At 44.0% G+C, this 27,655-nt stretch overlaps 1 protein-coding gene across 8 annotated transcripts in view; it reads right to left on the reverse strand.

Moving 5' to 3' along the window:
• Nucleotides 1–27,655, reverse strand: part of LOC110836376 (solute carrier family 41 member 1) — a 38,588-nt gene that overhangs the window by 2,690 nt on the left and 8,243 nt on the right. Inside the window, exons 1-10 of one of the 8 annotated variants that reach the window (XR_015537077.1) lie at nucleotides 21,301–21,428; nucleotides 15,070–15,309; nucleotides 6,506–6,616; nucleotides 5,551–5,849; nucleotides 4,679–4,858; nucleotides 3,525–3,669; nucleotides 2,535–2,681; nucleotides 2,033–2,180; nucleotides 954–1,159; nucleotides 632–780 (exon numbers count right to left, since the gene is read on the reverse strand). Coding sequence is in view for 1 of the 8 variants with exons in the window: in XM_087355875.1 (XP_087212001.1) it covers nucleotides 632–780; nucleotides 954–1,159; nucleotides 2,033–2,180; nucleotides 2,535–2,681; nucleotides 3,525–3,669; nucleotides 4,679–4,858; nucleotides 5,551–5,847 (1,272 nt within the window). In the remaining 7 variants the exon portion in view is untranslated. Of the gene's footprint in view, nucleotides 1–631; nucleotides 781–953; nucleotides 1,160–2,032; nucleotides 2,181–2,534; nucleotides 2,682–3,524; nucleotides 3,670–4,678; nucleotides 4,859–5,550; nucleotides 5,850–6,505; nucleotides 6,617–6,861; nucleotides 6,886–15,069; nucleotides 15,310–21,220; nucleotides 21,429–27,655 lie in introns of those variants that run through there. The other 7 variants (XR_015537075.1, XM_087355875.1, XR_015537076.1 and 4 more) reach the window with 7 other exon arrangements.

Here is a 27,655-nt window from a genome sequence, read left to right on the forward strand (position 1 = left end):
CTTGCATCACTGAAGCAAATAATAGAAGGGGTCATTTTTTGGTACTTAAATCAAGGAGATCCTTTAAATACATTTCTTCTAAATAATTCAGAAACGACAGCAAGATCATTATGAACCTCGCTTGATAAGCAGTGTTCCTCTTCACTGCTGACTGTCCACAGGGTAAAATAAAATGTGATAGAAAATATTCAAAACAACCATCAGTCATTCAAGTATCCTGAACAGTTGAGTTTCAAGAGGTATGCAAAGAAGTGGGACGTAACATGTCTTGCACACATACTTAAACATTGCATTCTTGGGGAGGCGCATCACAAATAAGGGGAAAGTGATGCCATGAAGACAGTACTAGGGCATATAGAACGTAAATACACTTCCGGACAATTGCTGGAAACTTACAGAAATGCCAACAGCATCACAATGGTGCATATAAAATATTTATGTAAAACAGATTTCATGTTTTGCTTTCCCGTATTTTGTGAAAAAATACAGCTGCAAATTTCTCAACACCATAGGTAGTAGAAAATTCGACACTCCACTTATTAACTCACCATTAAAATCAATTAAATAAACCAAACAAAATAGGGGAAGCCAAATCACAGTTTAAAAGTGTAATTATTAATTATGCACTCACCTGCAACAAACTGACTGTTAGATAAGATAAGGCGAATGCAGCAGTCACAGTCGACCGTCCCCAGTGGATATAGTCAGCAACAAAGAGGAACAGAAGTTGTCCGACAAGGTTCATAGTGATCAGAATTCTTGCAGTTCCTGCATGTGGCACTGCAACAGAGAACATGAACTCTAATACTGCGTCTGGCCTCGTATCATTTCACGAAATTTCTGCGATGGTTACTACCACCAGTTTATGATCTGATGAGGGGACCTACAGCCACCCAGAAGCCTGAGATTCCTCTGTGAGTATAATCTTTGGGCCTCGCTCGCAGTGCACTTACATCCTTTAAACAGAGCTGCCCACGGCGTAGCGCACAGCCTGGAGTGGGGTGGAATGATGCCTCGTAAAGAGGACTGGTGTAACATGGTGGAGATGCGACTGGCCTGGACGGACACCAAGTTCCCTCCGATCCCGTTGATAATTGGTTGGAACACGACAAATGAACTGTACAAGTCAACTACAGAGTCTAGCACCAGACCACCCAGTCTGCAACAAAACAAAGTCAGTAAGCACTGACATTACTGTCAACAACATTTATTGAGTGCACTGGAAATAAATACACTCTTGTTGAAGGAGTTTAACTTTATCATACGTGCATCAGGACTTACGCATGGTCCAGCTGACCATAAATCACAGTAACTTACAGCTAAAACATCCCTGGCGGAGTTACATTTATTTTTCCCTAAAGAAAAGAAGGGAAGGGAATGGAATAGGTCACTGTTAACTGATACAGATTGCCTAAGCTTAAGCAATGTTTTAGAAATCACTTTGATATCTGGAGAGCGATGAAAGAAACAAAACCTTTTTGATTTTATGTGACTTCGAATCTGCCCGTTATACTCTTTTCTAAATAAACACATGAAACCAGGGATGTCAGTGAAGTAACACTCAAACATAAGATTTGTTTCAGTTTATAACACAAAATCTGATTATAGTAACAAATTCATAGTTATTTGTGTACAAGTCATAACACTGAAATTCCAGCCACGTGCTGTAACATTTGTATAAAAACAGATCAATTCTGAGTAGTAGACACCAAAGACTGCCACGGTGGTCTAGCGGTTAGAACGCTGGCCTTGTAATCCTGGGGTCTCGGGTTCGATTCCCGGCGGTGCCCGAATTTATAACTTGTGTTGGGCAAGGCCGTGGTCTAGGCAACACGGAGTTTTCCTCCGTGGCATCCCAACAATTACTCCATTCACACACAGAAGAAGGCAATGGCAAACCACTTCTGGATCATCTGCCAAGAACGTATATGAACAGGTCCCAGTCCGAGAAAAGGATGGAAGGATCCTGTTCATATGGACCTGTCCTCAGACAGAACACTAAATAAATAAAATAGACACCAAAGCAACTTACCCACTTATGAACAATGCAGACAGGACAGGAACCCACCCTGATGTTAGAACTGGTCGCGTGTACTCATTGTGCAGAACCACGTAAATCCAAAATGGCAAAAATAGAAGGTAGACCACGATTACTATTAGCAAGATCCAGTACGAAGTATCTGCAAGACAATTTAGTTACTCACTAACTTGCACAGCGTAAAGCAAAACAGACTCATGCACTTTTCAAGACTCTTGTCTAGGAGACGGACTTTGAGATTTCTCTCGATCCTTCCGCAACCCAGAGTCTGGGATAAGACTTTAGAGTGTCCTTACAAATTTTCAACCAATTTTTCAACGTGTCCTTCGTAATTTGACACTATAATAACTAATGCAACTGGCACAGCTCTTACTCAGAGCATGGTTGCCATGTTTTCTGTATGCTAATTTCTATTCATTTACAACAAACAAAATGAAGAACCACAAGAATGGCTCGAGATTACACCAGAATGAAGCAAAGCTAATATTCGACTCACCGTGAACAGTGAAGAAAGCTGCGGCAATGTAAGCAAGCAGATTGATAGAAACTACATCACCGATGCTGGCAGCGAGAGGAGTCGCCAAGTTATCAGGGTTCATGCGAAAACGGTGCGATGCCACAATCACACCGATCATCACCAAGTCTGGGTAAATGCAAGTGTGAGATGCAAATGTTAACCAGAAACATAGAAAACAGGCATTTAATAATATAACGCAAACTTCTGACGTTACTCGGTGCTGAATAGATATGTCACACGAATAAAAATTTCCTTGGATATTATCCATCGTCTAGTAAATATAAAACGTAAAACGACGTTTCGGAGGTAATCCCTATCTCCGGAGATAGGGATTAGCTCTATCTAGTGGGCCCAACAGTGTAGGAACCTGAAGACGGAGATAAAGTCCCATCTCCGAAACATCGTTTTATGTTTTATATTTACTAGACGATGGATAATATCCAAGGAAATTTTTATTCAAATGACTCTTCACCATCGTCAAGAAGTTGTAGATTTGATAGATATGTCACAGTTTCATTAACTCGTGCCTTATTTTAAAGTAGTTGTAAAATGAAGGAACTGAGGAAGCTCTGAAATTCTAAAACAGGATAGGCGAGCCGATTTGTAATTTTAAAGTAACAGAAAATGTAAGTTCTGCAGAAAAACAAATCAACAGATTCGCGTATTTGTTTTAAGGTGCGTTATATATGAACTGAACATACTGTGGGCAAAGTTTATAACTTGCCATACTTCAATATTATAATTTAACAATCATCACAGTTAATATTAGACACACCAAAGCACTGCAGCACGAAATGAACTGAGCATTCTAGTTTGATCTTTAAACATCACGAACATGATTTCTTTCGTAGGACATAGCTCCCTCCACAATTAACCTTTTCATGTTTCTAACAAACGTAAACATTTGTGCTAACCTTTCAGCGATAAAGATGGAAAACGAACTAAAGTGATTTTAAGAGAATAACATACCAAGCACGAAACAGGAACTAGTCGCAGTAGTAATACTGGCAGCACTGAGAAGCAAAGCATGGTTCAGGTTGAACCAGCCTTCTATAATGGCATTCATGGAAACTGCGAACAGTGATACCAGAAGTGCAGCCACAATGGCTTGAATCTAAGACAAAAAATTAAAACTTGAATTCAAAATCTACAGTACGTCAACTTCTTCAGTCACCGTCACAAATAACTCACTATGTGCATTACAGGATTTCAGTGCAGTTTTCATCCAATTACACTGACACACACAATTTATTTTCCCCCACGTACGAAACACGATCCAAGTCTTTTATTGCCGATAACAAATTTTAAAAAAATAATTTTACGAACACCCGCAGATTTTTAAAAATTAAAAATTGTCAATCTTAATATGGCTGGCTTCTGGGTTGTTGTATCGAGTAGTTTGGTACACCGCGAAAACCCAGAAAACAGCCACCTTCAGATTCACCACCATGAAAACCTCAGATCCTGTCAATCTTATTTTAATTTTATTTAAACTCAATTATATTGATAAATGAAACATAGAACTTTGAAGTTTTATATGTTCTATCTGCAAGTCAGAGCTTGTTCCTGCTGCGAAAGAATACAAATACTTTCATCTCTCATTACCGGCTCAGACAGCATTCGGAGATGTCTTCAGCAATTTCTTGAGAAACGATAAAGCTGACAACTACCAGAAAATCGTGGAAAGATTCCGCCAGTCACATGAAGCAATGGGGTGCAACATGTCACTGAAGATTCGCTCACATCTGGATTTCTTCCCGCAAAATCTTGGTGCAGTTAGTGACAAACATGGAGAGAATTTTCACCAAGACATTGCCGTCATAATAAAACAGTACCGAGGGAAGCGGAGCATTGACACGCCGACAAATTTCTGCCGGACTTTTTCCAGCTTCAAAATTTTAAAAATAAGTACATAATTGGATTCACACATGAATAAAAATTGTTTTTTAATTAAGAATATCTTTTTAATCAAGGATGATAGAAATATTCTGAAGAAATATAAATACAATTGAGGACGGTGTGTCATACATAGGGGAAAATAAAATAAACTGTATATCAGCGTTATTGACGGACTGTAATTCCCAAGTTACTTAACATAACGTGAGTGACATGCCACCCGTTACCTGCACCACCGCAACATTGCCAACAATCATCTTCCACATTTCGCCCCAAGAATCCATTTTGCCCATATTGGCTTGGGTCGAGAGGCGTGATGCGAGGCACATGTCCAAGTTCCCTTTCAACCCTAGCAGTGGCGGCACCAGTATGAGCAGAGCAGAGACATCCTTGAACACAGCCCACTCCTGAAACCCAACAGCACTAAATCTTCTTTTGATGGAGAAATGTTTATCAGCGCGGAGACATTTAACACGCATGGTCCATGCTCACGGGTACAAATTTGGAATTTTGATCTTCTGGGCTCTGACAAGATGCAGTCTTGCAGGTAATGACATTTCAGAGGAAAATATCGCAGCAGTAAAGACGAAGGTGACGAGTGTCATAACCCATTACCAAAGACCATGATTTTACTAAACTGTCTGATGATGGGTGATCATTTCATAGGCTGTTATCATTAATGCATAAACTCCAAAGAATAATTAACATTGGATGAGACAAGAGGATGTGGGAAGTGACAGTGGCCTATTTCAAGACACTCTTCCAGAATTCGCCCAGAGATTAAGAGTACCCCCCCGGGGGGGGGGGGAGATTAGAACCGGCGTTAACATGTCTGGAAAAAATTCAACTTCCACCTCGATGCATACAAGTGTGACAAGACAAGTCTGTGGCCGATCTTAAGCCCAAATCTAAAGCAGATCTGATCAGGCCGGATACCCATCTGAGCGACGGTACTACTTCGTACTACTCTTTGCTGTTTCACGAAGCTTTCTAATGCGAAACTCCGATACCACAATCAACGCAGGCGTACGCGACATTTTTATACACGCAGCCCAAACTATTTCCCGTCGGTATGCGGTTCCAAGTAGCCTGTACTTGCCTGAACGTAACCCAGGGTGAGTCCGGCGCCTATCGTGCCGACGCCGGCCAGGAAGAACGGCACAGCCACCTGGAGCGTCGTACTCCACCAGCGTTCGGGCGTCACGGCACCGTTCTCCAGCGAGGTAAGGGTCGCTATGCTGGCGAGGCTGTGTAGGGAACCTGCCCCGGCACTCGACGGCGTCAGTCCACCGCACTCTTCATCCCGGCTCGCGTCCTGCGGCATTATGATAGCGGCACTCGCCACGGAGATCGTAGACATCACCCCCTCTTTCACCGAGCCCGGAGAACCGTCCATGTCTGTGGGCATCAGTAAGGACGGATACACTAAGGAAAACGCGGTAGCTACCGGACGGCATGGCCCGACAACTGGGCCGATTCTGAACTTTAGTCTACACGACTTCTGTAATATCTTCGAGGCACGAGGTTGTGCAAGGCTACAGATATGAACGGTAGCTGTCGAGGACAGCTGACACAGGGTGGTCCTGTAGCTTCAGAATTGCCTCAGACCTACACGAAACCTCGAAATTGGATTCCTTGGACTGTGTAACTTGGAATGTCGGGAGTCTCTACAGGCAATGCCATTAATTCACATATATGTTCATGTCTCGCTACAAACAAACAGAGAAAAAAAATAATACGCTTTAAGGGAACCAACGAGTCTTTCAAAAAAAAAGTTACAAATAAAAACTGCAAGACCAAAGAAAATCGAAGGAAATATAATTCAAGGGCTACCTCTCGAAACTGATTCAGAACACGTTGTCCCCTACCCCCACCACAGAACGTAAAGACAGATTACACAATCATCATCATCATCATCACTACAAAACCCATAAAATTAGACGTTGGAAACCCCGAAGGAAAGAGACCTTTTGGATAACCCAGGATTATGAACTGGACTCATTTGGCAAAGGGTAGGGACCAGTGGGGAACTGTCAGCTTATCAGGGGGCTCACCTCGTTTTCTGGCAGACCAGCTTGATGTGTGAATCCGCCTGACAGCTCAAGACGAGGGCAGAAGAGGGACCTCTACACCCGCGACTCGTCCACAGCACCGGTCCTTTCCTTCTGCGGGCACAAACACAACTTTATTCTACGACTCTCTGCCATACGCAGAGATCAGTCACGGACTGACGACAAACAACACAATTAGGCCTATTATGGTGAGGGCGGGAATAAGTCGCGTGTATTTCCAGCAAGAACCGGACGAGTTTAGGAGGGCGAACTTTTCAGAGCGTGTGCTACGTTCTTAAGCAAGGACCTGCCACCTACTGAGGCTATTAGCATCATAGTTATTGGTGATAAAGTATTACCTCCATCCAGTGCCGACATTAAGAATGCGTGGAGTTATACGTCCAATTCTCCACGCGTTTTCATGGCAAGGTGTGTAAATAAGCACCAGGGGAAACTTTCATCTCCGTCTGAGTAACAGTAAAAGTTGTCGGACTAATTTAACTCTTACTGTACATGAAAATGAAACAAAATTGTTCAATCCCCTGCCCACCGGCTGTATTACCAGAACATGACACAGATAGCAATCTCACAAACATCTGCGGCTTCTTTTCCAGGCAAAGCGTAGACTGAATTACGTATCTACACATCTTTACCACTCATGAACAACGCAGTGATGTTTGTACTTGCACGTAAACGTCAGGATTGATAGGAAATATCGCACGAAAAGAAAGTATCCTTCCGACTGTGAAAGATAGAACACCAAGTTCTGCACGATTATCCGAACGATAATCGACAACGCAAACACATTAAAATATCACTCACTTCCTTACAGTTATGTCCATGTGCCCGTCTTGCTTACAAATGTTGCGCCAGTTTTTCACTTGCGTCATGAATTAATTTCAATTTTCAATGGTTTCTTGGACCGGGAGAGTAATCAGTGTAAAGTAGCATGGTACAACGCCAGAGGCCAGAGTCCGACACGCGTCACTTACTAACTCGTGCGCATAATTAACGCGCAAGGCCTTCGAAATTCCTCACAGGCAAAGTCAAGACGAAGCCGACGACACAGACGTGAGTCAGATCCGTCGCTCGCACGGGCGTCTTCTCACTCGACAAGAAACTTACGCCTTTTCAAAAGAGCCACGTTCAGACAACACACTCAGTCTTGGTGCCCTTGTCAGAGCGACTCAATTAACCCTCTTTCTCCGCCTCAGAATCACGTGGTTCATCAATCTCCGGACAGCGAGATAACATCTTGACCGCCGAGGCTGAGCAACGTCTCAGGGTTCTCTCTCGAAAGACCTCGGGGTGTCCGCCGATACCTCTGCACCTCGTTATAGGGCCACAACCATTCCCGTCCAAAGGTTCTGTAGAGTCGTCAATTGAGTTTCCTCCGCCGTATTCTCCTTGTCACCGGAGGACTTCTCCGCTTTGGAACCGCCGTATGACTCACCAGGCTGCAGGTTGCTGTAAAGGTGGGTGCAGAGGGAGAATACCACGGACGCAGGGCGGAGCGCCTCGCCCTACCAACGAACTCTGAGGACGTGACGTCTTTATCCCGTCGTATTTTTGGCTGGCTTCATGAAGTCGATGGGACTTTGAGCCGGTTCTTGTGGTCCACATCGACAAACAAATGCTCAAGCACACGACCACTAACCAGACAAACGCGGGGCTTCCCAAGACTGCGTGACCACGAAGAACCATCTTCATGCTGAACTGAGCACGTCCCAATATTTAGTGCAGGCAACTGCAGAAAATTGCCATACAACTGAAACCTGTAATGACGGGCAATTACGATTCGTTAGTCGTAACAGGCCTCATGCTACAAAGGATACATTTCCACACACTTAAATTGCTGCACCAAGTGCTAAGGCTATTCGGCCTGCTGCAGTATGCCCAAGGAGATGGCAATTCTTTGTTACAGAGGCCAGAAAAAACATTTCCCACTGAAAACGGCCACTCTGAATAACACAGGTGACGCAGAAGACGACTGTAAAGAACGTCAGAAGTCTATAACAGTCTGAGATTATTATTATTATTCCATCTATTCACCACTTTATAGGGGATTTTAATACGTGTTACATGTATTATATAGTTTTATTGTAAGGGATGACTACATATTTTACGACGGCGTCTTTCGAATTACGTATGAAGATCCTAAAATCGCGGTTTTCTGAAGTTCCCTGATGTCGTGTTCGCCCCGGAATGTTGGCCAAATATTTCCTGAGCGACCTGGAGACAGTTGTTGTTGCTCCTATAATTATTGGGATTACTTCTGCTTTCAATTTCCACATCCTCTGTATTTCTATGAGAAGGTCCTTCTATTTCAAGATCTTCTCTGCTTCATTCTTAATAACGTTCCTGTCAGTTGGTATTGCTATATCATTAAGTGACGAGTTCCATTTTTGTTTCGGATTATATCTGGTTTGTTATTTTGAATGTTTCTATCTGTTTTGACTTGTTGGTTCCACAAAATAGTTATTTGGCCATCCTGACTTGTCTCCACTGTCTTCGGGATGCTTCTTTTCTAGCTTTACCCCAGCGTTCCTGCATATGTTAAAATCCAAATAAGTACAGACACGATCATGTCGTTGTATATATTATTATTATCTGAATCAGCTTCCAGGGTCAATATGTCATTTGTTTAGAACTCAGAAGTGCTTCCTCATAAACCTAGGGCTTTTGGTCATGCAAACTCGTTTTGTAGTTACCTGACCAACAGACAATGTCAGGTACTTTCATCGCCTGGCGAGGCACCACAAACCATAAAACCACAACAGGTAGGTGTGTGTGAGAGTGACGGCCTCTTCAGCTGAGAATTGAAATTCAGAAATTCGAAAAATTAAATTAAAACAGGGGTAAGTTTAACGACGAACTTCGAGTTCTCAGCCCTCATTCTTTACATTTAACAATAATCACGTTTTTAGCAAACGCCTATTAAAAGAAATTACACTCTGATCTGAACTTTTATCATGGCTGTCTGTCTGAAACACGCTAAGCTCGTCAAAGAGGAACCAAATCAGTGGTCGCCTTGTACTCTACATTCATCGTCCCGATAAACGTCTTATATCCTGCACTACTTCGATCTGATTACCTTTATTTCAGCCCAATTCCTCGATATGCACTTTCAAACGCTGTTTAACAAAGTTCAAGGTTCTAATGAGCTCGACAGTTCAACAAAACCTGCCACTATCTCAAGTTTAAGCCCGTTCTTCCACCTACCTTTACGTCAATGTTTCATATATTTCAACATTTTGCGCACGTATTATTATGTTTGCTCTGAGGGTTCATTATATTAATTTCATAAATTATTAACTGGCATTTGCATTTCGCCTGTCTCGGGCAATTTGTCATGCAGCTCCATTGATCTGCCTCGCAGTAATTCTCATCACGCGGCTCACACCGTCCGACGATAACGCATCTCCATCTCCGCGATAAGTCACAGTCTTCAAAACAGATGACTCAAAGATATGCGACTTTCACGTCCGAAAGAACTCATCCTAAGAGCCTTCCACTTCTAGTGCGATGATATTTTGGGTTCAACTACTAATTTATTGCGCGAAACCGCACACATCACAAAGAAAACACATAAGTTCTAATACATACGAGTACGGAAGAACGCAGAGAAAACTACATGTTCGTGCCTCGTCAAAATCTTTAAAGAGATAGCAAAAATTGTTTTAACAATGCAGGATTTTAGGTTTTTCATGACGGCGAGTCTGAAGATGGCTGTCTTTTCGGTTGTTGGTAAACGTTTACCGACGTTTCGGAGGTCCTTGCTGCCTCCATCATCAGGGCGATAAGTCGGTTCGCTCCCACCAGACTACACGTTGCAACAACCCAGAAGACAGGCATATTCCTTTTAACAGTGGTTAAGTATTTGAGAATAAGTTTAACAAATAAAAAGCACAGCCGAGAGGAAATTAAGATTAAACTAATTTCGGTGAATGCTTCCTACTGTCAGGTTTAGAATCTTTTGTTTTCCAGCCAGCTATCTGAAAAAGTACAGATTTAAGTATACAAAACTACAACTTTTCGCGATGTTAACTTGGTCTCTCTCGTCGAAGGAAGAACGCCGATTAGGTGTGTTTGAAAACAGGATGCTGAGCAGAGTATCTGGACCACAGATCGACGAAGCGACAGACGTGTACTTCCCTAATCCGAGTCACAAGCAGATCAGCGGAATTAATATTTTTATTGGTCCAGTCGAGAATGTGAATCAGACGGTAATAACGTCATGTTCAGTTACAAACATTAATAATAAAGAAAATAAGCCCCATTTGACTTCAATTTTTACCCACACCAATTAACCAGTAAGTCGTACCTTTATAAATATTTACGAATGTCTGTACATTTAAATTTTTGTAAGAAACAGCGATCTGCCACGGTGGTCTAGCGGTTAGAACGCTGGCCTTGTAATCCTGGAGTCTCGGGTTCGAATTTATAACTTGTGTTGGGCAAGGCCGTGGTCTAGGCAACACGGAGTTTTCCTCCGTGGCATCCCAACAATTACTCCACTCACACACAGAAGAAGGCAATGGCAAACCACTTCTGGATCATCTGCCAAGAACGTATATGAACAGGTCCCAGTCCGAGAAAAGGATGGAAGGATCCTGTTCATATGGACCTGTCGTCAGACAGAACACTAAATAATATAATAATAAAGAAACAACGGAACAAGATGAAACCTCAGACGAAAATTCTGCGAAATATAAAGCATTTAAATAAGAAGAATATTTTACGTCTATGGAAATACACATGTAACAGTTGCCGATCTTGTAAGTTGATGGCGTGGTGGAGCGGCGAGTGGCGAAGGATGCAGCCTCTCTCTCTCTCTCTCTCTCTCTCTCTCTCTCTCTCTCGAGTTACTCACGACGAAGTTATACATGAAAATGCCATGTGACGGCCCAAAGCGGCAAAACTCGAAATAACCTACAACTGACAAGGAAACCGAAGACTGAAATCACACCGAAGAGAACTGCCAGTGAACCGAGTTCAAATGTCGGTCCAGATACCGGCTATCCTCACGTTCTTCCTCAGTCCCGGCATAGAAATACCACAACAGCTGCCTTTTACATCCTTTCCCATTAATTAGGCATTAGTCAACCAGTCTTCGACATAATCTCTTTGGTGCTCGCTTACAAAAACTCACGCCGAAAACAATTTGCATTTGCTTAGGCTCTTATTAGCAAGAACTGAAGATGTGGACTCGGTAACTAAAAGCGTCGTTAAATAAACAGGAAATAAGTACTGAACATCAACACTTTCAAAAATTAACAAGTTGATGATGAAGTGAGACGCAGGCACCAGCAGAGGCCAAGACATCGCATTGCTCTGACAAAAATGGGCGCTTTTCAGACGCCGAAGGACGATAAGGCTGCAGGCGCGAGAAATATTTCGAAACAAATGTTTTATAGATAAACGGTGCTGACAAGATAGCAGGTCTATTTTAAAGTAGGCCAACCAGCCCACCTCCGCGACCTTCCACGTCTCATTCGGCCCCGCTGAGCCCATATTCTACACGCGGCACTGACGGACGTCTTTGAAAAGTCTCAAGTCAGTCCCCGCACCCGACGGCTGACCTTTCCTAAGACAGCAACGCTGTCTTTAATATTATCCTCCTATCCAGGCCTAGGCATCACACGTGACTTACTCCCTTGAGGCTTCACGCATTTCACATTTTCCCAGGGCGTACTTCGTGAACCACGGAAGCTGTCCTTCTTGCGACAATTCAAGAGTTAATGCCAGTGGACCAATCGGCGTTCTCAAACACATGGACAGTAAATTGTACAGCGCAAATTGTTACGTACGAAGTAGAAATTGCTGTTATCATGGCGACGAGTACGAAGATGACTTGTCTTCTGGGTTGAAGCAGTCTTGTAGACGTTTGTCGACGTTCCAGATGTAGGGCCCCCTGACGATGGAGGCAGCAAGTACAACCCTAAAGACGTATTCTTGCACTCTTTGAAAGAAAACCGTCCATACGCAGTACGGGACCAGAGTTAAAAGGCAAACACTTTCGCGGGCCATCTCGGCTGTTAGTTGGTCAGGACGGACCCCATAAGCGCGAACTGTTTTGTGTCGCGCCTGGTACCAGTCACTTCCGCGGTGTTTGTCTAGTGACGGTGAGTGAATGATAAATTCTTTCGAAACATTAATTTCCACTTGTTGCTACACACGCGTTTTGTATTTTGCGCTAGGGATCGAGCGGGTTAGCATGGCTAAACACGACCTTGAGCAGACAACCAATGAGCAGTAGGTGAAACAGCGACGTTGAATAACCTACCAGCCAACTTGACATCGCTATTTTGTGGCTTCACTCAGTACATCTCCTTTGATCCGTCGTTCAGTCTGGTTTGCTTATTGAAAGACGCTTTCTCAGCGGAATGGGCTAACGGAGTCGAATCCGGCAACACTTCGTCACACGATACACCGTCGTTAAATAAAGTAAGTAAAAGGCACGGAATCTTTGCAACTTTATAATACATGACATACGAGATGTCTCATAAGTATGCTTACGAAGACTGGAATCACAAGAGTCCTACACGAGACAATGGAACGGAGGAGAAATTTCGCAGAGAAAATGCTGGAAACATTGGTGACCAGAGCTGCAATGCATTTGGCATTGAAGCGACAGTGAACGCTGGTCGATCTCTGGCGAGCAGACCTTGCGTACTGGTCCGGTAAACAAGCAAATATTTATTTTGTTTCACTGCCGAGTCACGACGACAATTCAATCACTTGCGTGTATTCAGACTGCCGTCTGATCTTTTCTCATTAAGCGGGGAAGTTGTAATTAGTGGACGGAACTGAAGTCGTCGCCCGCGACTGAGCGCACGAACTGCGGGCGTCTGTGTAAAAAAAAAAACCCCAGCTGCTCACGACGCCACGAAAAACACACAGACGACGTGAAGCACCATAATTTTGGAACCGAGAACCCAATGAAGCCCCTGTGGGACCCTGTTCAAAATGGAGTCAAGGTCATACAGATCTGTATATACATATTAGAGGCAGATTGTGGTAATCTCAGTGTTGTTTGAGAGTCTCGAAATGCAGATTCCACAGGTGACATAACACTGTAAGGTTGAGAAACATCACGCAACATTTAAATAAAAATGCGCATGCAGAATACCTGTCGGCCGTGGTACTCGCAGGTACAAAACCCTAGTTCGCCCTGTCTCACACACTTTCTAGTGTGGTGTGTTCTTGCCAACTTTCAAACACGAGAAATTGAGCACGATATCGCCAAGTCCCTCAAGTTGGCAAGACCGATTTCAGATCCAGATTATCAGAGCTTAATTCAAGCGACGACTGGAGCGAGCTGCAAGTTGCTAAAAGCCCGTTCTGGGTTAAATGACGGCAGAGGCCTCTTGGAAGACGCCTTACTGACTCAGGAACCAGAATTTCATTTCGAGTCGAAGACAGTCTGAAGAGCGGACCTCCTAAGATTCACCTGGACGGATCGCTACCGGGAGTCGACGGAGAGACATTCATGACTGCAATATAACTTATCACAAACTGTTTCGATGCTCGTTCTGATGTTAAAGGTCGCACACATTCTCTCAGCATCAACATTACCAGAAGGTAAACGGTCGATCTCACCACCACGAACACACCCTCAGCCAGATGTTTGTGTTGACGAATCTCAAGCTTCGGTTTCAACTTCGTGATCCCCGTCGGGTTTCCGACGTGTGCGTTCGAGCCTAGCACCAATTTAAACAAAATTATTCATCTTCAGTGAGCTCTCGGTGTTTCGTTTCGGGCTTTTGCCCAGTAAGAACCCCGTCTTAATTTTATGAACAACTCTGCAAATAGTTCTTCCGTGTGAAAACGAAACTTCTCGAACTCTAGACCAGAATCTTCTCTTCTTCTTCTTCTTCTTCTCGGAAAACAAGTTTTCGCGCCACTTTTGATCATAAACACTCGCTGTTCCAGTGCGGTATTTCTGTGCGCACTGACGTCTCTTCACGGTTGCGCTGACTAAAAATCACTGTACCTTCAATTACAGACGAAATAAGGACATGCTGATTCTCTGTTCCGAATAATTGTTCTTAGCATCCACAGCAAAACGTTATTTAACCCTTTGAAGCCGAAGCTCGTCTTCATAATATTTACGAATCCAGACCGTACCGCGAAGAAAACACTTCACCTCACCATTACGAAAATCAGCTGGTTAACCCTTTGAAGCCGAAGCTCGTCTTCATAATATTTACGAATCCAGACCGTACCGCGAAGAAAACACTTCACCTCACCATTACGAAAATCAGCTGGTTAACCCTTTGAAGCCGAAGCTCGTCTTCATAATATTTACGAATCCAGACCGTACCGCGAAGAAAACACTTCACTTAACCATTAGAAGTCGAATCAGGCGGTACCACATAAGATTTAACAAAAGAACATCCCGGTCAAAGCCTTAATTTCTGAAACGGGTTTGGGATCCAGTTGACCGCACGGAAACTAAGCTATATTTAAGTAATTAAAAACTGTTCCAACATTCGAATGAGCAATGTGCCACGCGTAGAGATGTTTAATGCCAGGGCACTGTTACGGTAATAGTAGTTACTAACCTCAGCTGATAGAGACGAATGCACATGAACTTGAGAGATGGGTCCAGCAGGAGAGTGAGCACGTCGCTGAGAATCGGCCGGTGTCTCAGCTGCCACTGTCGGCTGATGGTAGGCGCTTCGAGGGAAACGAGCGATTGCGGGAGGGGACGACCCTGTGTAGCAGTTAGCACTGCTTGTTTATCCTGAACAAGGTGTTCTGCGGGTTTCCTCAGTCTCTCCAGGCAATGCTGAAATGGCGCCCTAGAACATTCACACAGTTCCCAGTCACAACGACGCGCCCTGGACTGAGAAACTCGGCGGTGGCCAAATGTTTAGACTGATAGAACTCGTCTAAATGTTTCCAACGAAGAAGCGTCATTAAACTGGTGCGTGTTCCTGGACAACTTTCCTTCGTCTACGTTTAAAAAATACGTTTCGGAAGCTGGCTTCGCTTTTGACAGCGTGAATGACGAATATTTATTGAAAAAGTAAATGATTGGTTGGTTGGGTTTTCTTGGAATACGCACCAGCTGTCATAGTTGTTTTGAATCCATTGAGATTATTACGTACGGCCGCTCGAGGTCTGCGTTACATTATCGGCGTTTGCGCAGTCGTCGAAATGAGATGAGAGAAGATGCCTGTGGCCTATTCGGCGGCAACGTAAGATTGAATTGCAGGAAAATGGACGTACTATTTATTAGATAAGGACACGGATAGATTCTATGAATTATGCAGGCCTAATTCAATTTCGCAAGAAAAATATTTGAGTTCTTGACGAACCCGTAAGTACTTGTCGTCCGAATAGCGAAAAGACAAGCAATGCCACGGTGGTTCTGATAGTAATATCCGGAAGTAAGGCCACTTGGGCATTCAAGGCCAAGTGGGAACATACATTTTCACAAAGAAACGTAAACCTGTCTAATGACCGATGCCAACAACTGATTTCATTACGAAGCTTTTGAAACTCAAGCGAAGACTTGTCAGACCGAGGCGAATTTCTTCCAGAAACTTCTATATCCTGTAGATTATATCAGCGATACAGCCTGCAGATTTACAACGGCGGAGACAGAGCATTCAACGACGCTGAATTGGCTACAAAAGTTTTACTGCACAGGTGGGATGTGGAGTATCCAATTCTTGCTGTAAGGTAAACGCCAAGCCGTTGTTCCTGGTGTGCTCTCAGAGTTAGGAAATGCGTGGCAACATATCAGAAGCTCTAATCTCTAATCAAATTCCATTCCCTCCGACTCCTTAGAGCTTCCTCACGGCGTAATCTAAAGTAAAGTTGAGACGCAATGACAAATGTTTACATATTCGGACCTTACTACAGGTTTCTTTGAAAAACGTTCCAACAGCCAAAAATAATCGAGTGATAACGTCGTGTGTAAGAATAATCCGACCGGGATCAGGCTTTCCTCGCGTCTGTAAACAGCTGAAGTACCGTCTCACAGCAGCTGGAGACTGCACAATATCTGATCGTTGACCGAAATCTACTTTGACGATACCCAATAAATATCATACACGAATGTACTTAACCTTAATACGATAACATGTACCTGATAAAAATTATATTCTCTGATAATCACTGCAGTCACCTTTATCTACCTTCTTGCAGACAGGCACAACGCTGCCGCGGCAACTCTTCCTTAATCCAAGAAAGACAACTGCATCTCCTCCTCGGGCTTGGAATTCGATCTGTGCGCGGAGATTTGTTCCCAACCAGCTTTTCAAAAGCGACCTCCGCGCTTAGACGACGACGACAGAGCCCATGTATTTAAGTCGTCCGCTCAGCGCTGTTGACCTCATGGCTTCCGAAGAGGTGGTAACTAAATACGTCAGGGGAGTAGAACTTGGAACCTCGTACTAAGGGAATAACACGGACTGTGTGTTTAAGAACAAGGTGCTGAGAAGAATGTCGATACATAAGACGGAGGCTGAGGAAAACTGCTTAATGAAAAGCAAATTAATAACTTGTGCTCTTCGACAAGCATTATTAGGATGATCACATAAAGAGCGCTGGACTCTGGTTGGAAATTCAGAAGGGAAGAGACCGCTTGAAGATTCAGGCGTCGTTGGGAGAACAATTTGACGAAAATGGGTTTCAGGGAACACGGCGGGAGGGTGCGGAATGGATTCATCTGGCTCAAAATAAGAAATGGTGGCGAGCACTTGTGAACACTCTTGGAACTTCTGGTTCCATACAAGGCGGAAAATTTCGTTATCAGCTGAACGACTATCAGCTTACCACGAAGGATTTTGCTCCATTGGTATTGGTTTCTATTTCACAACTTCCAGGCGGCACGCTCCAGGCCTGAACATTGCGTTCACTTACGAGGTGCGATCGGAAATTTTCCAGACTGCGCGTATAAAAACCCGTACACTTATCTCAGGTATTAAATTCATCCATCAGAATCGCAGATGGTGCTTGACAGGCTGACAAAGAAAGATTTCCAGGGATGCTTCCAGGCTTAGCAGCGGCGCTGGGATCGTTGTGTTCACTCCCAGGGGAACTACTTCGAGGGTGATGGATGAATTTAATACCTGAGATAAGTGTACGGGTTTTTATACGCGCAGTCTGGAAACCTTCCGATCGCACCTCGTATATGTACAGAAAATATTTCATTACACCTGAAAGTAGTAAGAGTTTCGCTTGTGGGTTTGTCCTGTGCAAACAAACGGCGGTGGCAGGAACCGTCAAATTAGCGGCCAATGCCATTCGGCTGAATACGACACAAAACGAAACATTATCAGGCAAAACGCGACTCATCCACTGAGCCGCTAACCCTCAAGCGTCACGTGTTCAGACTTTCCCGTAATCTCTCCGAATATCTCAAGACTGTACGACTGACCTTTCGTTCCAGGACACGGTAAGTTTACAACAATTATGTCATGGTTTTGCGAAAAATGAAGTCAGGAAGAAATTTTTTTCCAATTTACAGCACAAAAATTGTGTTTTGCTGTCATTTATATAACTTAAAACGTCTGTATTTACTGATTAAGCTTGTACGTTCGATTCGCACATCTGGCGCTGACATATCATTGAAACATCTGACAAAACACACTACAAGCAGGTAAACATGTTTCTTGCTTGAAGATGACTTCTCATTGGCTCAATAACAGCACGTCGTACACTGGGTCTAAAATTGGCGATCCAGTTCGGTCAAACTCTAAATTTCTTCGACATCCGTTGACTGAGGCAGATATTATTAAACGTGACGCTTGCATCCGGAGCAAATGAAAGAGACACTGAAATGATTTAATCGGAGTTTGAATCACGGGGGTTGATTCAGTGTTGTGCGTGGGGGTGCGGGGGCATCGATCCTCCCGAGAACAGAGGACATTTTGCGCCTCAACGCTTCGACCTCGCCGCAGTGGGTTCGCCGCCATTCGTTCCACAAAACTCACTGTCGTCCATTCATACTGCGCCGTGTAACCTTGGAATTTGATCAGAGTCGTTAAATAACCAAACCATTAATTACGGAGTGCGCCGTGGCAACGACACAGCACCGACCTGCAAGCGGATGTTGAAACAGTGCAATTCTTTAATGCTTGAGGACGTCTCTAACGACGAAGACTGCGATGTCGTTCAACTCTGTTGTTATGCCGTGTGGATGCATTTGTGGGTAGATACCGACGTTTCGGCAAAACACGATACCTCCATCTTAGTCTTAACCTAAAAGAAATCTCATATTTGAAATGTATGTTTTTGTTAAATAATTCTAGATTCCTCTCTTCGGTTTTGTTTCAGGAACAAACACAAATTGTCATTCTTCCGTGTTGCAACTGTGCTCTGAATCCCGTTTCCGGTAACCTTCTAATAAAAAGCAAAAAGTAATCGTATTATCTCAATAAAATTTACATTTAAATTTTTTTTCAGCACACAATGTATAACTTTCATCAGACTGTCAGGGAAACGCATGTAGAAAAACGCATCGTGAGTTTTGAAAATTGTAGAACTTCCGAAGTGCTGTGACATTGTTCGACGAACCGCCTTAATCGTTTGTCCTGGGAAATTAAGTATTGCATAAAAACGTCAGTTACACGCGTGTCAATGCAGACGCGTCGTGCTAAATGGAATCAAAACTGAACTGGTTCAATTCATCGTCCGATCACTACTTTTAAATATTATCTATCTTGTCTTCCACACTGCAAGGGCCTCTAAACCCACTACCAACTTCTAGATAACGATTTTCCTCACTTCCGATACAACAGGCCACGACCACTTTTCCCACATGCCACACATTTTGTAATTCAAAGCCATCCTCATGACCTATTTCTACGACAACTACAAAGCGTCCTAGAAAATAGTCAACTAAAAATACACGGGTGTCCTTCACAAAAACTACCTGCGATGTTAGACCTTCTGACGAGGAGTGGTCATGGAAACGCGGTTTGGGGTGACACAAAAGCGTCGTTAACAGCAAACAGCCTGCGCTGGAGAATAATCTTTCCTGTTGGAGCGTGTTGGATAGTCTGCAAATGTCTGAGACTCGGTTGAAGGATGACAGCAGGGACAGAGCCATTAATCCACTGCACACTTTGATGAAGTTCCCGGGCGTCCTGGGAAGCATTTGCGCCCTCAGTTCAATAACGCTGGAGTAATCGACCATCTCAAAGCCGAGACATTTACCTTACAACGACATTATCGCGGAATAACCTTCCCGACCGCCTGCAAATGAAGGCAGAATTTCGAGCACGGTTTCCTGAATAAGAGGCTCCATAAGGGTCTTGTGTAATGTTATCACTGACAGAAATGTATGAAAACATTCGTTTTACTTGTGTGCAAAAACGTCAAGGCCTGAAATCGTTCACACACATGCTTTCTCATGTAAAGTTAATAATACAAGCTTACGTTCTACGATCGTATTCACGTTTTACACGAGCGGGGCCTCAGAGAGTTGCGTATTTTTTTTCAACCTCGGAATATGGACAGTCGCCCTGCGCCCGGAGTCTCTTGCAATGACGTGACGTTGATATCGAAGTATGTCGCCGCTGAAGCGGAGGGAACGTTGGTCCTACGCACTCCTGATATCGGAAACATGGCACGTGCAGAGATCGCCGGTATGAAGTTCAGCGCGAATGAAAAAAGGCCTTCTGACGAAGCAGTCACAAAGCAGTCCTCTTACTTTCCGCCGATATAAGATTACTTTTAATGCAACTAATCCCAGAACTGAGCGCTATCTTCTCTCGGTACAGCAGTGCGGGGTTGGCGGAGGACGGGGCTAATAAATCATCACTTTGGCATTTAAGCCCCGTTTGAAAAGATACCGCACAGTGTACTCTCTATGAAAGGGCATTCCAACAACTGCGCGTCCGAAGATAAACATTTTGGAAATGCTTCTAAAGGTATTGTTCGTATGAATATAATTTATTTCCGCTCTTGCATATAGAATGTCCCGAGTTGACGTGAGTCTTGCAAAATTTGTAGTAACTTTCAAAATACTGCATAAACACTTCAAATTTTACGACCTTCATTCAGGCTTGTGAGCTAAATACGTTAAAATATCCACAATGCGGTAACTGATAAAGTTGAAGGCAACTGTCGCTCCATAAAAATATCAAAATAAAGTTACCGGGAACCGGCAGGTGTCAGACGTGTTCAAGTTTATCAGCGAACGCACTGTACTCTGGAGTTTAAAGGCAGATCCCCTTATCGTATTATTATTGATGCACGTAAAAAGTAATAAAATGTTTGTTGGCCTAAAGACTGAAATAAATGTTATCTGTAAGACGAAGAATATCAACAAGTCGTCTTTTTCATTCCTGAAACTTTAATGGAATAGTTTATCGTAAATTACTGTTAATTTCTTTCTAAACAAATTCATAATCCAAACTAATTTCGTGCCTATTTTCCGTTCGGCTACTTCAGATGGTGTTCGCTCTCATGTAGTCAGGCACTGTGAAAGAAAATCAAATCACACTGCACATCTCCTTGATGAATACAGAAGGGACTGCAAAACGTGCTAACAGAATCAAAAGTTTAAGATCAGAGAAAATTAATTTTAACCAGGAAGAACCGCATCCTGTCTGTCCGGTGGTTCACGGAGCAGAGTTACAGATATTTCTGCTGAATGAAAATATGTTCGAGCAACTACCCTACCTGCCAAGAGAACAGCGTGTCTGCGTGTTGTGTGTGTATATAAAAACACTAATAAAACAGCAAAGTACGTACGTATCTTAGCCAGTCTACCGTCGTCCAGTGCCACATTCTACAGCAACGGCAACCGTTGCGACAACGAGGAGATGTCCTACCTGACTGAAGGCGAGCCTCAACCGAGCAACAGCACCGACGTACATCTGCCTCTCTCTACGTCAGCCCGACGAACTCCAAACACGTAACCGAAACACGCCGCCGTGCGTAGTTTGAATCTCACGTAGGCTGTGCGACGGAGTCGAGGGCATTCTGGGTGGCTCTTCTAATTGCGTTAACCCCGCCTATTCCAGGTGCCTCACCAGCCCTATTGTCCTTACGTCTGACGGAGAAATCTTTCACGAAATACCGCGGAGCATAAAGAACGTTTTCGGTTCACTGCACGTTCTTGGGCAATCCGCGTAAAATGAAAGCACTGGTTCTTATCCTGTCTGCTTGTATGTTTCAACTCGAGGACCGCTGGACCGACCGTAAAACCTCGGACTGACCACAGACCATTAGACCGATAGTCACGCTTAGACACACTTTTCAAATCGTCGTCGTATTTTAACACTTAAGATGACCTCTCATCACGCCTTTATAGCAGGTCACGCCTAGTCACGCTTTGGAAATCTTCGTCACGTTTCGACACATATGGTGATCCCTTGTCACGAGGTGTAAAGCAGGTTACGCTTTGTGATGCTTGGGCACGCGTGGTTACTGATTCACGCTTACGTTATATTACGTAAGGCTCGGTTAATTTTGGCTACTTTGCAATAAGTTAGATGAAGTTACGAGAGGTTAGTTTAGGATAGGTTAGGTTTGGTTAGGTTACTTTGTTGTATTAAGTAACGTTTTGAAAATATTCGTCACCTTTCGGCACTTATGACCAAATCTCGTCACGCCTTTGCAGTATATCACGCTTTTAAAATCTTGGTGATGTTTTAACACTTAAGGTGTCCTCTGTTCGCGCTAACGCCTAATTACGCTTTGTCACTAATATTTATAATTGAAGATAATGGAGTGTACAGCAACAGCAGTTGTGATGAATCGAGTGATGTGTCAGAAAGCGATGGTGTGTGAGGAGTGGAAGAGGACCGAAGAGTTGTGAAGAAGATAAAATCAACTGTTTCTGCAGTGTTCATTTTCTAGTGATGTGTAGTGTAGTGAAATCGACTTTCCTGTGTTACATACCGCGGTGATATTTTATTTGGAGTGTACTGTACGCGGCCTGCTGCCATCCCTTCCAGCAAACTTCTGGTAAGTGACTCGCTCCGAGGTTCCAATTCACAAAGTTCAGCGGCCAAAAACGCTGGAACGCGGTATACGTATGTATGTATGGTGGACACATTCGTAATCGGGTCAATGCTCGATGGAGCGCAGGATAAACAGAGATAAGCTTTAACGGGCCACGCGATCGGAACGTGACCGATCACACTCGCAGGATGCCGCGAGATAGGCCGATCCATAGATCATAGATCGGGCGGGGGAATGGTTCAAAAGCCGACGTTTTGATGTGCAAAGTGTCAGTCCCTTCGACACAAAATCCTTACCGAACCAACTGGAAACATGTGTCATCCCGGCAGCCATTTCGGGCGGGATTTGAATCGTTAAAGTCGAGAGAGATTATGGCAGGGCTGTGGAGTCGGTAAAAATGTACCGACTCCGACCTCGACATAAAATCTTAAGAAGAACACTTTCGCTACCGTGTGGGCCGCTGGTGGCGGGAGATTCAACGACGCGTTGAGCCACATGGAGTGGGATGCCTTGTAACTTTGGCTCCAGTACCTTAAGAACACAAACTGTCTACAAATCAACAGATTTCTGCAATAACCATTAGACATATATTTAAATACTGGGAACGACCCGTTCTTCAAGTGCCTGAGCACTGCGGGTCCCAACTTTTCGCTGGCTTGATCTACAGACATTCGGTAGGACTCCTTGGACGAGGGATCGGCCCGTCGCAAGGCCTCTACCTGTACACAGAAAAACGCGGACAGACATCCATGGCTTGAGTGGGATTCGAACCCACGGTCCCTCCAACCAAGCGGCACAAGGCCCACGCCTCACACCGCGCGCGGCCACTGCGGACCCCGTATATCTAAATATAGGTTATAAGTCTAAAAAAGTAGCCTGATGATTAACGTGGTGGTGATGAAATCGCTTGTGGTACTAATTACCATTTTAGTAGGTTTACCATTATTAATACATATTGAGCTTTCATGAAGGCGTCGGAGTCGGAAATTTTAGTACCGACTCCACAGCAGGCGGACAAACTGCTGAGTAAACGTTTGGACGTTCTGTTATCGGAGGGGCCATGTCTGCCTTAAGCCTGCAGGAGATTATGAAACGAGCGCCCATTTCTTGCACCAGAATGCAGGTCAAGACCGTAAGACCGCATGAAGACACAGCAAGTCTTCGAGCACGTGTTTGGGCGGTCGCTGCTTAAGAAAATGAATGAATGACTTGGCCTTAAACACCTTTTGTTTCGTCCACACAATTCAGCAAAAACACTCATTCTGACGAAGCGATAACAAATTATACATGTCTTTCGTAAACATGCGCAAGGGATGGCACATGCAAACACGTCGTTTTCTTTGTTTTAAAGACTGACAATAAATAAATGCCTCGATGTCAACAAAATTATCTGTAAAACTCGAAAGCTAAGGGACTTTTTCCTGATATCTACACTTTCAGCCTTGTAATTTGTGTTGGTTAACAGCGTTTGTTAACGATCCGAAACAGGAAACTACAGACAAAAAACTTGGTCTGACGAAGTACGTCTCTCCGGTTGCGTGGCTGAGATAACAGAACGCTAAATATTAAAAAGAGTTACAGATCGGCGAATACAGACTGTTTATTCTAAGGATTACGGCACCTGCAGCTTTTAAGGGACGCCTGACGTCTGAGACTATAATTATATTGCAGAATATATAACGCACTATAAGGAACAGACAACCTGCTGTTTCAATAATAAATTTTTCACTCCCGAAAATATTCCTTTTTTCCTTCTAATCGTTCCTTATTACTCGTATAACCCTTTGCTAGTATTAAAGTCTGACCTGCGACACACATGGAACAAGTTCATGGTGGATGCAACATATCAATTCCTACGATGATTCTCTTAATAACTGCCCACGTGTCAGTGGCGACTGGGACTATAAGACTTGACAGCATCAGCAGAGACATCTTCGGTAACTACAAATTCATTTCCTGAGCAACAGCTTTTTCGGGAACGGACGATGTTTCATAGCCACTCTTCACCTCCGTGAAGGCCTGAAGGTGACGCAGCGGTCGCCAATCCACGTGTTCTTCGGTACCAACACGAATTATATACCAGCGAGCAGACGCAAACTTCTCAAGCCCGCTGGCTGGACAAGAACGTACACTCACGCGCCATCTATGTTCTAACAAGAAATACAAATCGACGAGAACGTAGTTTAGTCGGTACGAAGGTTAACTACTACTCAAAACACAGAGACAAGCAGCGCCGAGGAACTTATTCCAGTGTCAAACAAAAATAAATTTCCACCTTATTCTTGCATTTTAATATTATGATAGTTCTTCTGAAATCAGAATTGGTCGCGTTTCTTTTCCGACGGAACACCGCCACCACCCCTTCTCGGACGTCTTTCTGCGGGAGGAAAATAAATAGGAGAAGTTTTGCAAAATTCGACCAAAAGCCGGGGACAGCCTGAATGCAGGCACGCAGTGAATGCTAAAGGACGTGAAAGCCGTGGCCTACTGGAAAGTGACTATCCAAGTATCAAACTGGTTGAGTATACAGCAAACAAAACTAAGATTAAGTTCCGTTACTCCTCGACGTCTGAATGCAGAGGCTGGCGGAATTGAGTTTCCGCGCTAATGCCAACGACTCAGAGTCGTCGCCCGCGCAAACTTCAAGTGGTTTCACGTTACACGGAATAGCAGCCACGGTGTAACGAGAGATTCCTCGCGGTTTCCGCAAACACTCAACACGTGACCATGGCACGAACGCCCTCAGTAAGCTGACCCTTCTTCGTATTTTGCTCTCCACGCCGTGTTGTGTTTATCATTGACACTCAATGACAGCAATTTCTTACGCAGAAGAACGATATTTACACTTAATGTAATTCCATAAGTGCGCAATATTTGTACAGCACTGACAACACATTCAGTTACTCGCGAGCCAGATCAAATCTCTGAAATCTTCCACTCTGACTCCGAGTTTAATATTATCTTTCGATCGCACCATTCCTGTTCACCCTCGATTCAATTAGCAGTCCTTCGAAAACTTGGGAGAGGACCTCGTTACGTGACGTCGCCTCCACGCATTTGTGTTACCTTTCCGTCGACAGTTATTTCATCCTCGTCCCTAACAGCAGACGCCGAGCCTCGGTGCTATAAAAGACATTGGTATAATACAAACTTCTTCGCGGGAATAAAGCGATGGACTGGGAAGGAAGAGGAATGACCAGCGTTTCCACGGACGTAACACAGGAATTTCAGTCAAGAGAATCGAACTCGGCATGTTCCGAATACGCATCGGTTGCACCGGAGACACTGAAGAGACCTGAGGCCGAACTTCAACGCGAAGTTCCAATTTAATAATTAACAGCCGTGTCGTTCATGCAGACGGCAGGTACATTCTGTGCCTCAGGAGAAACAATAGACCACTGACTTGTATCTGTCTACTAAAGAACAAATTAAGAACAGCAATCAATGTTTCCAATGTAAATTTTACCCCACAACGACGGCATGAATAGTTTATTTCCCTGAAATCCGCTGAATTCTCATTCACTGTATAATAATTACTGTTCGAGAAATCCGAACCCCCTCTGCCGTGTTAGGGCAAACTGACAAGTCAAAAGTTTCTCAACTGGACAATCTGCGAGACCTTCTGATCGTCTTCGTTTCAGAGGCCACTCGCAAAACCATGTACGGCGCGCGGCCAGCGATCTGTGGACGACTGCATTCTCCAGTCGCACGATTTCCGCGGGCGACTGAGCCTTCACACACTAGCGGCAGACAAACTAACTAACTAACTAACTAGATGGCTTACCGAACCCGAAGGTTCATCACCGAATTAACCAAAGCCCTCCACCGGACCCTGTCCTGGGCCAACAAAATCCAGTTTCCTTCAACTCCTATCTCCCATAGATCCCGCCTGAGATTATCCTCCCATCTACGTCTAGGTCTCCCCAGCGGTCTCTTCCCCTCAGGCTCTCCAACCAGTACCCGGTGCACACCTCTTGTCCCATCCATGCGCGCTACATGTCCCGCCCATCTAACTCTTCTCGACTTAATCACCCTCACAATACTGGGGGAGCAGTACAGATTTTTAAGCTCGTCATTGTGCAGTTTTCTCCACGCCCCATCGTCTTCCCTCTTAGGCCCAAATATCCTCCTCAACACCCGATTCTCAAACACCTGCAATCTGTGTTCCTCCCTCTGAGTGAGAGACCATGTTTCGCACCCATACAAAACAACAGGCAAGATTATTGTTTTGTATACTTTAATTTTCAGGTTCTTAGAAATCAGACGGGAAGACAAAATATTTTGGACTGAGAAGTAGCAAGCAAGCGGCAGACAAAACAAATGAAAAATAATTGTTGCGTATCCAGGGGAGGACATGAACGCTCCGCCTCTGTAAATTTCTGCAGTTGCCACTAACATCCAAAATTTTGCAATACAACAAACTCTACTGGGGGTAATTACAGTGTCATCTTTCACAGTTTCCAGTCATTTGACCAAGAAACGCAATGCCTAATCGCCGGAGACGAAGCGTAGTGTTTCGCCACATCGGCGTACCAGATGACTGGCACGACCACGAGTCACGGTCCTGCCGACTGGCGTCGAAAGGCCAAGAGTCACTGCTCACGAGGCATCGCGTTCAATTTCGCCACGAGAGGGCTCCTTCCTTACGTTTTGAAAGTGGCTACAATAATTTATCCACCGCAATGTAATTATAAGCAGTCACACCAGAACGTGTTACCACATATCGCTTCGCCTTTCTCGCAACAGCGTACAAAATGTGAAAACACCAAGAAAATCACGCTAAACATCATAAACAATTCTTCCCAATAACTTCGTGACTTGGAGGACCAGTACGAACAACCTCATGATTGGGCAAGCACCACGGCCTTCATTCGATTTCCATTATTAAATACAGCGAATTAACAAGCAAATAGCACTGATATTTAATACGAGCGAATCGCTGAAACATACGTTTGTCTTTAGAATAATCTTTGTCTGGTTAGGTTAGGTTACTCTAAAACGTTCCGACATACCATTCATGCATTCACGTACATTTACATACAGACCGACCACTTGCACTGATCTGCTGTTTAAACAGAAACTGCATCGCAGTCTATCCTCTCGATCCATTCAAAAATAGATCATTATGTTTCGGGAGCTGAATCTGCTCCCGTCTTCAGGCAAAAAGGTACCTATTAAGTTGGGTCTAAACTGGTCTAATAAGAACGTTATTGAAGGTCC

This window comes from Zootermopsis nevadensis, unplaced genomic scaffold, assembly GCF_977971745.1.
Source record: "Zootermopsis nevadensis isolate Lab colony 2312 unplaced genomic scaffold, Znev_1.0 Znev_ptg000025l, whole genome shotgun sequence".
NCBI lineage: Eukaryota > Metazoa > Arthropoda > Insecta > Blattodea > Termopsidae > Zootermopsis > Zootermopsis nevadensis.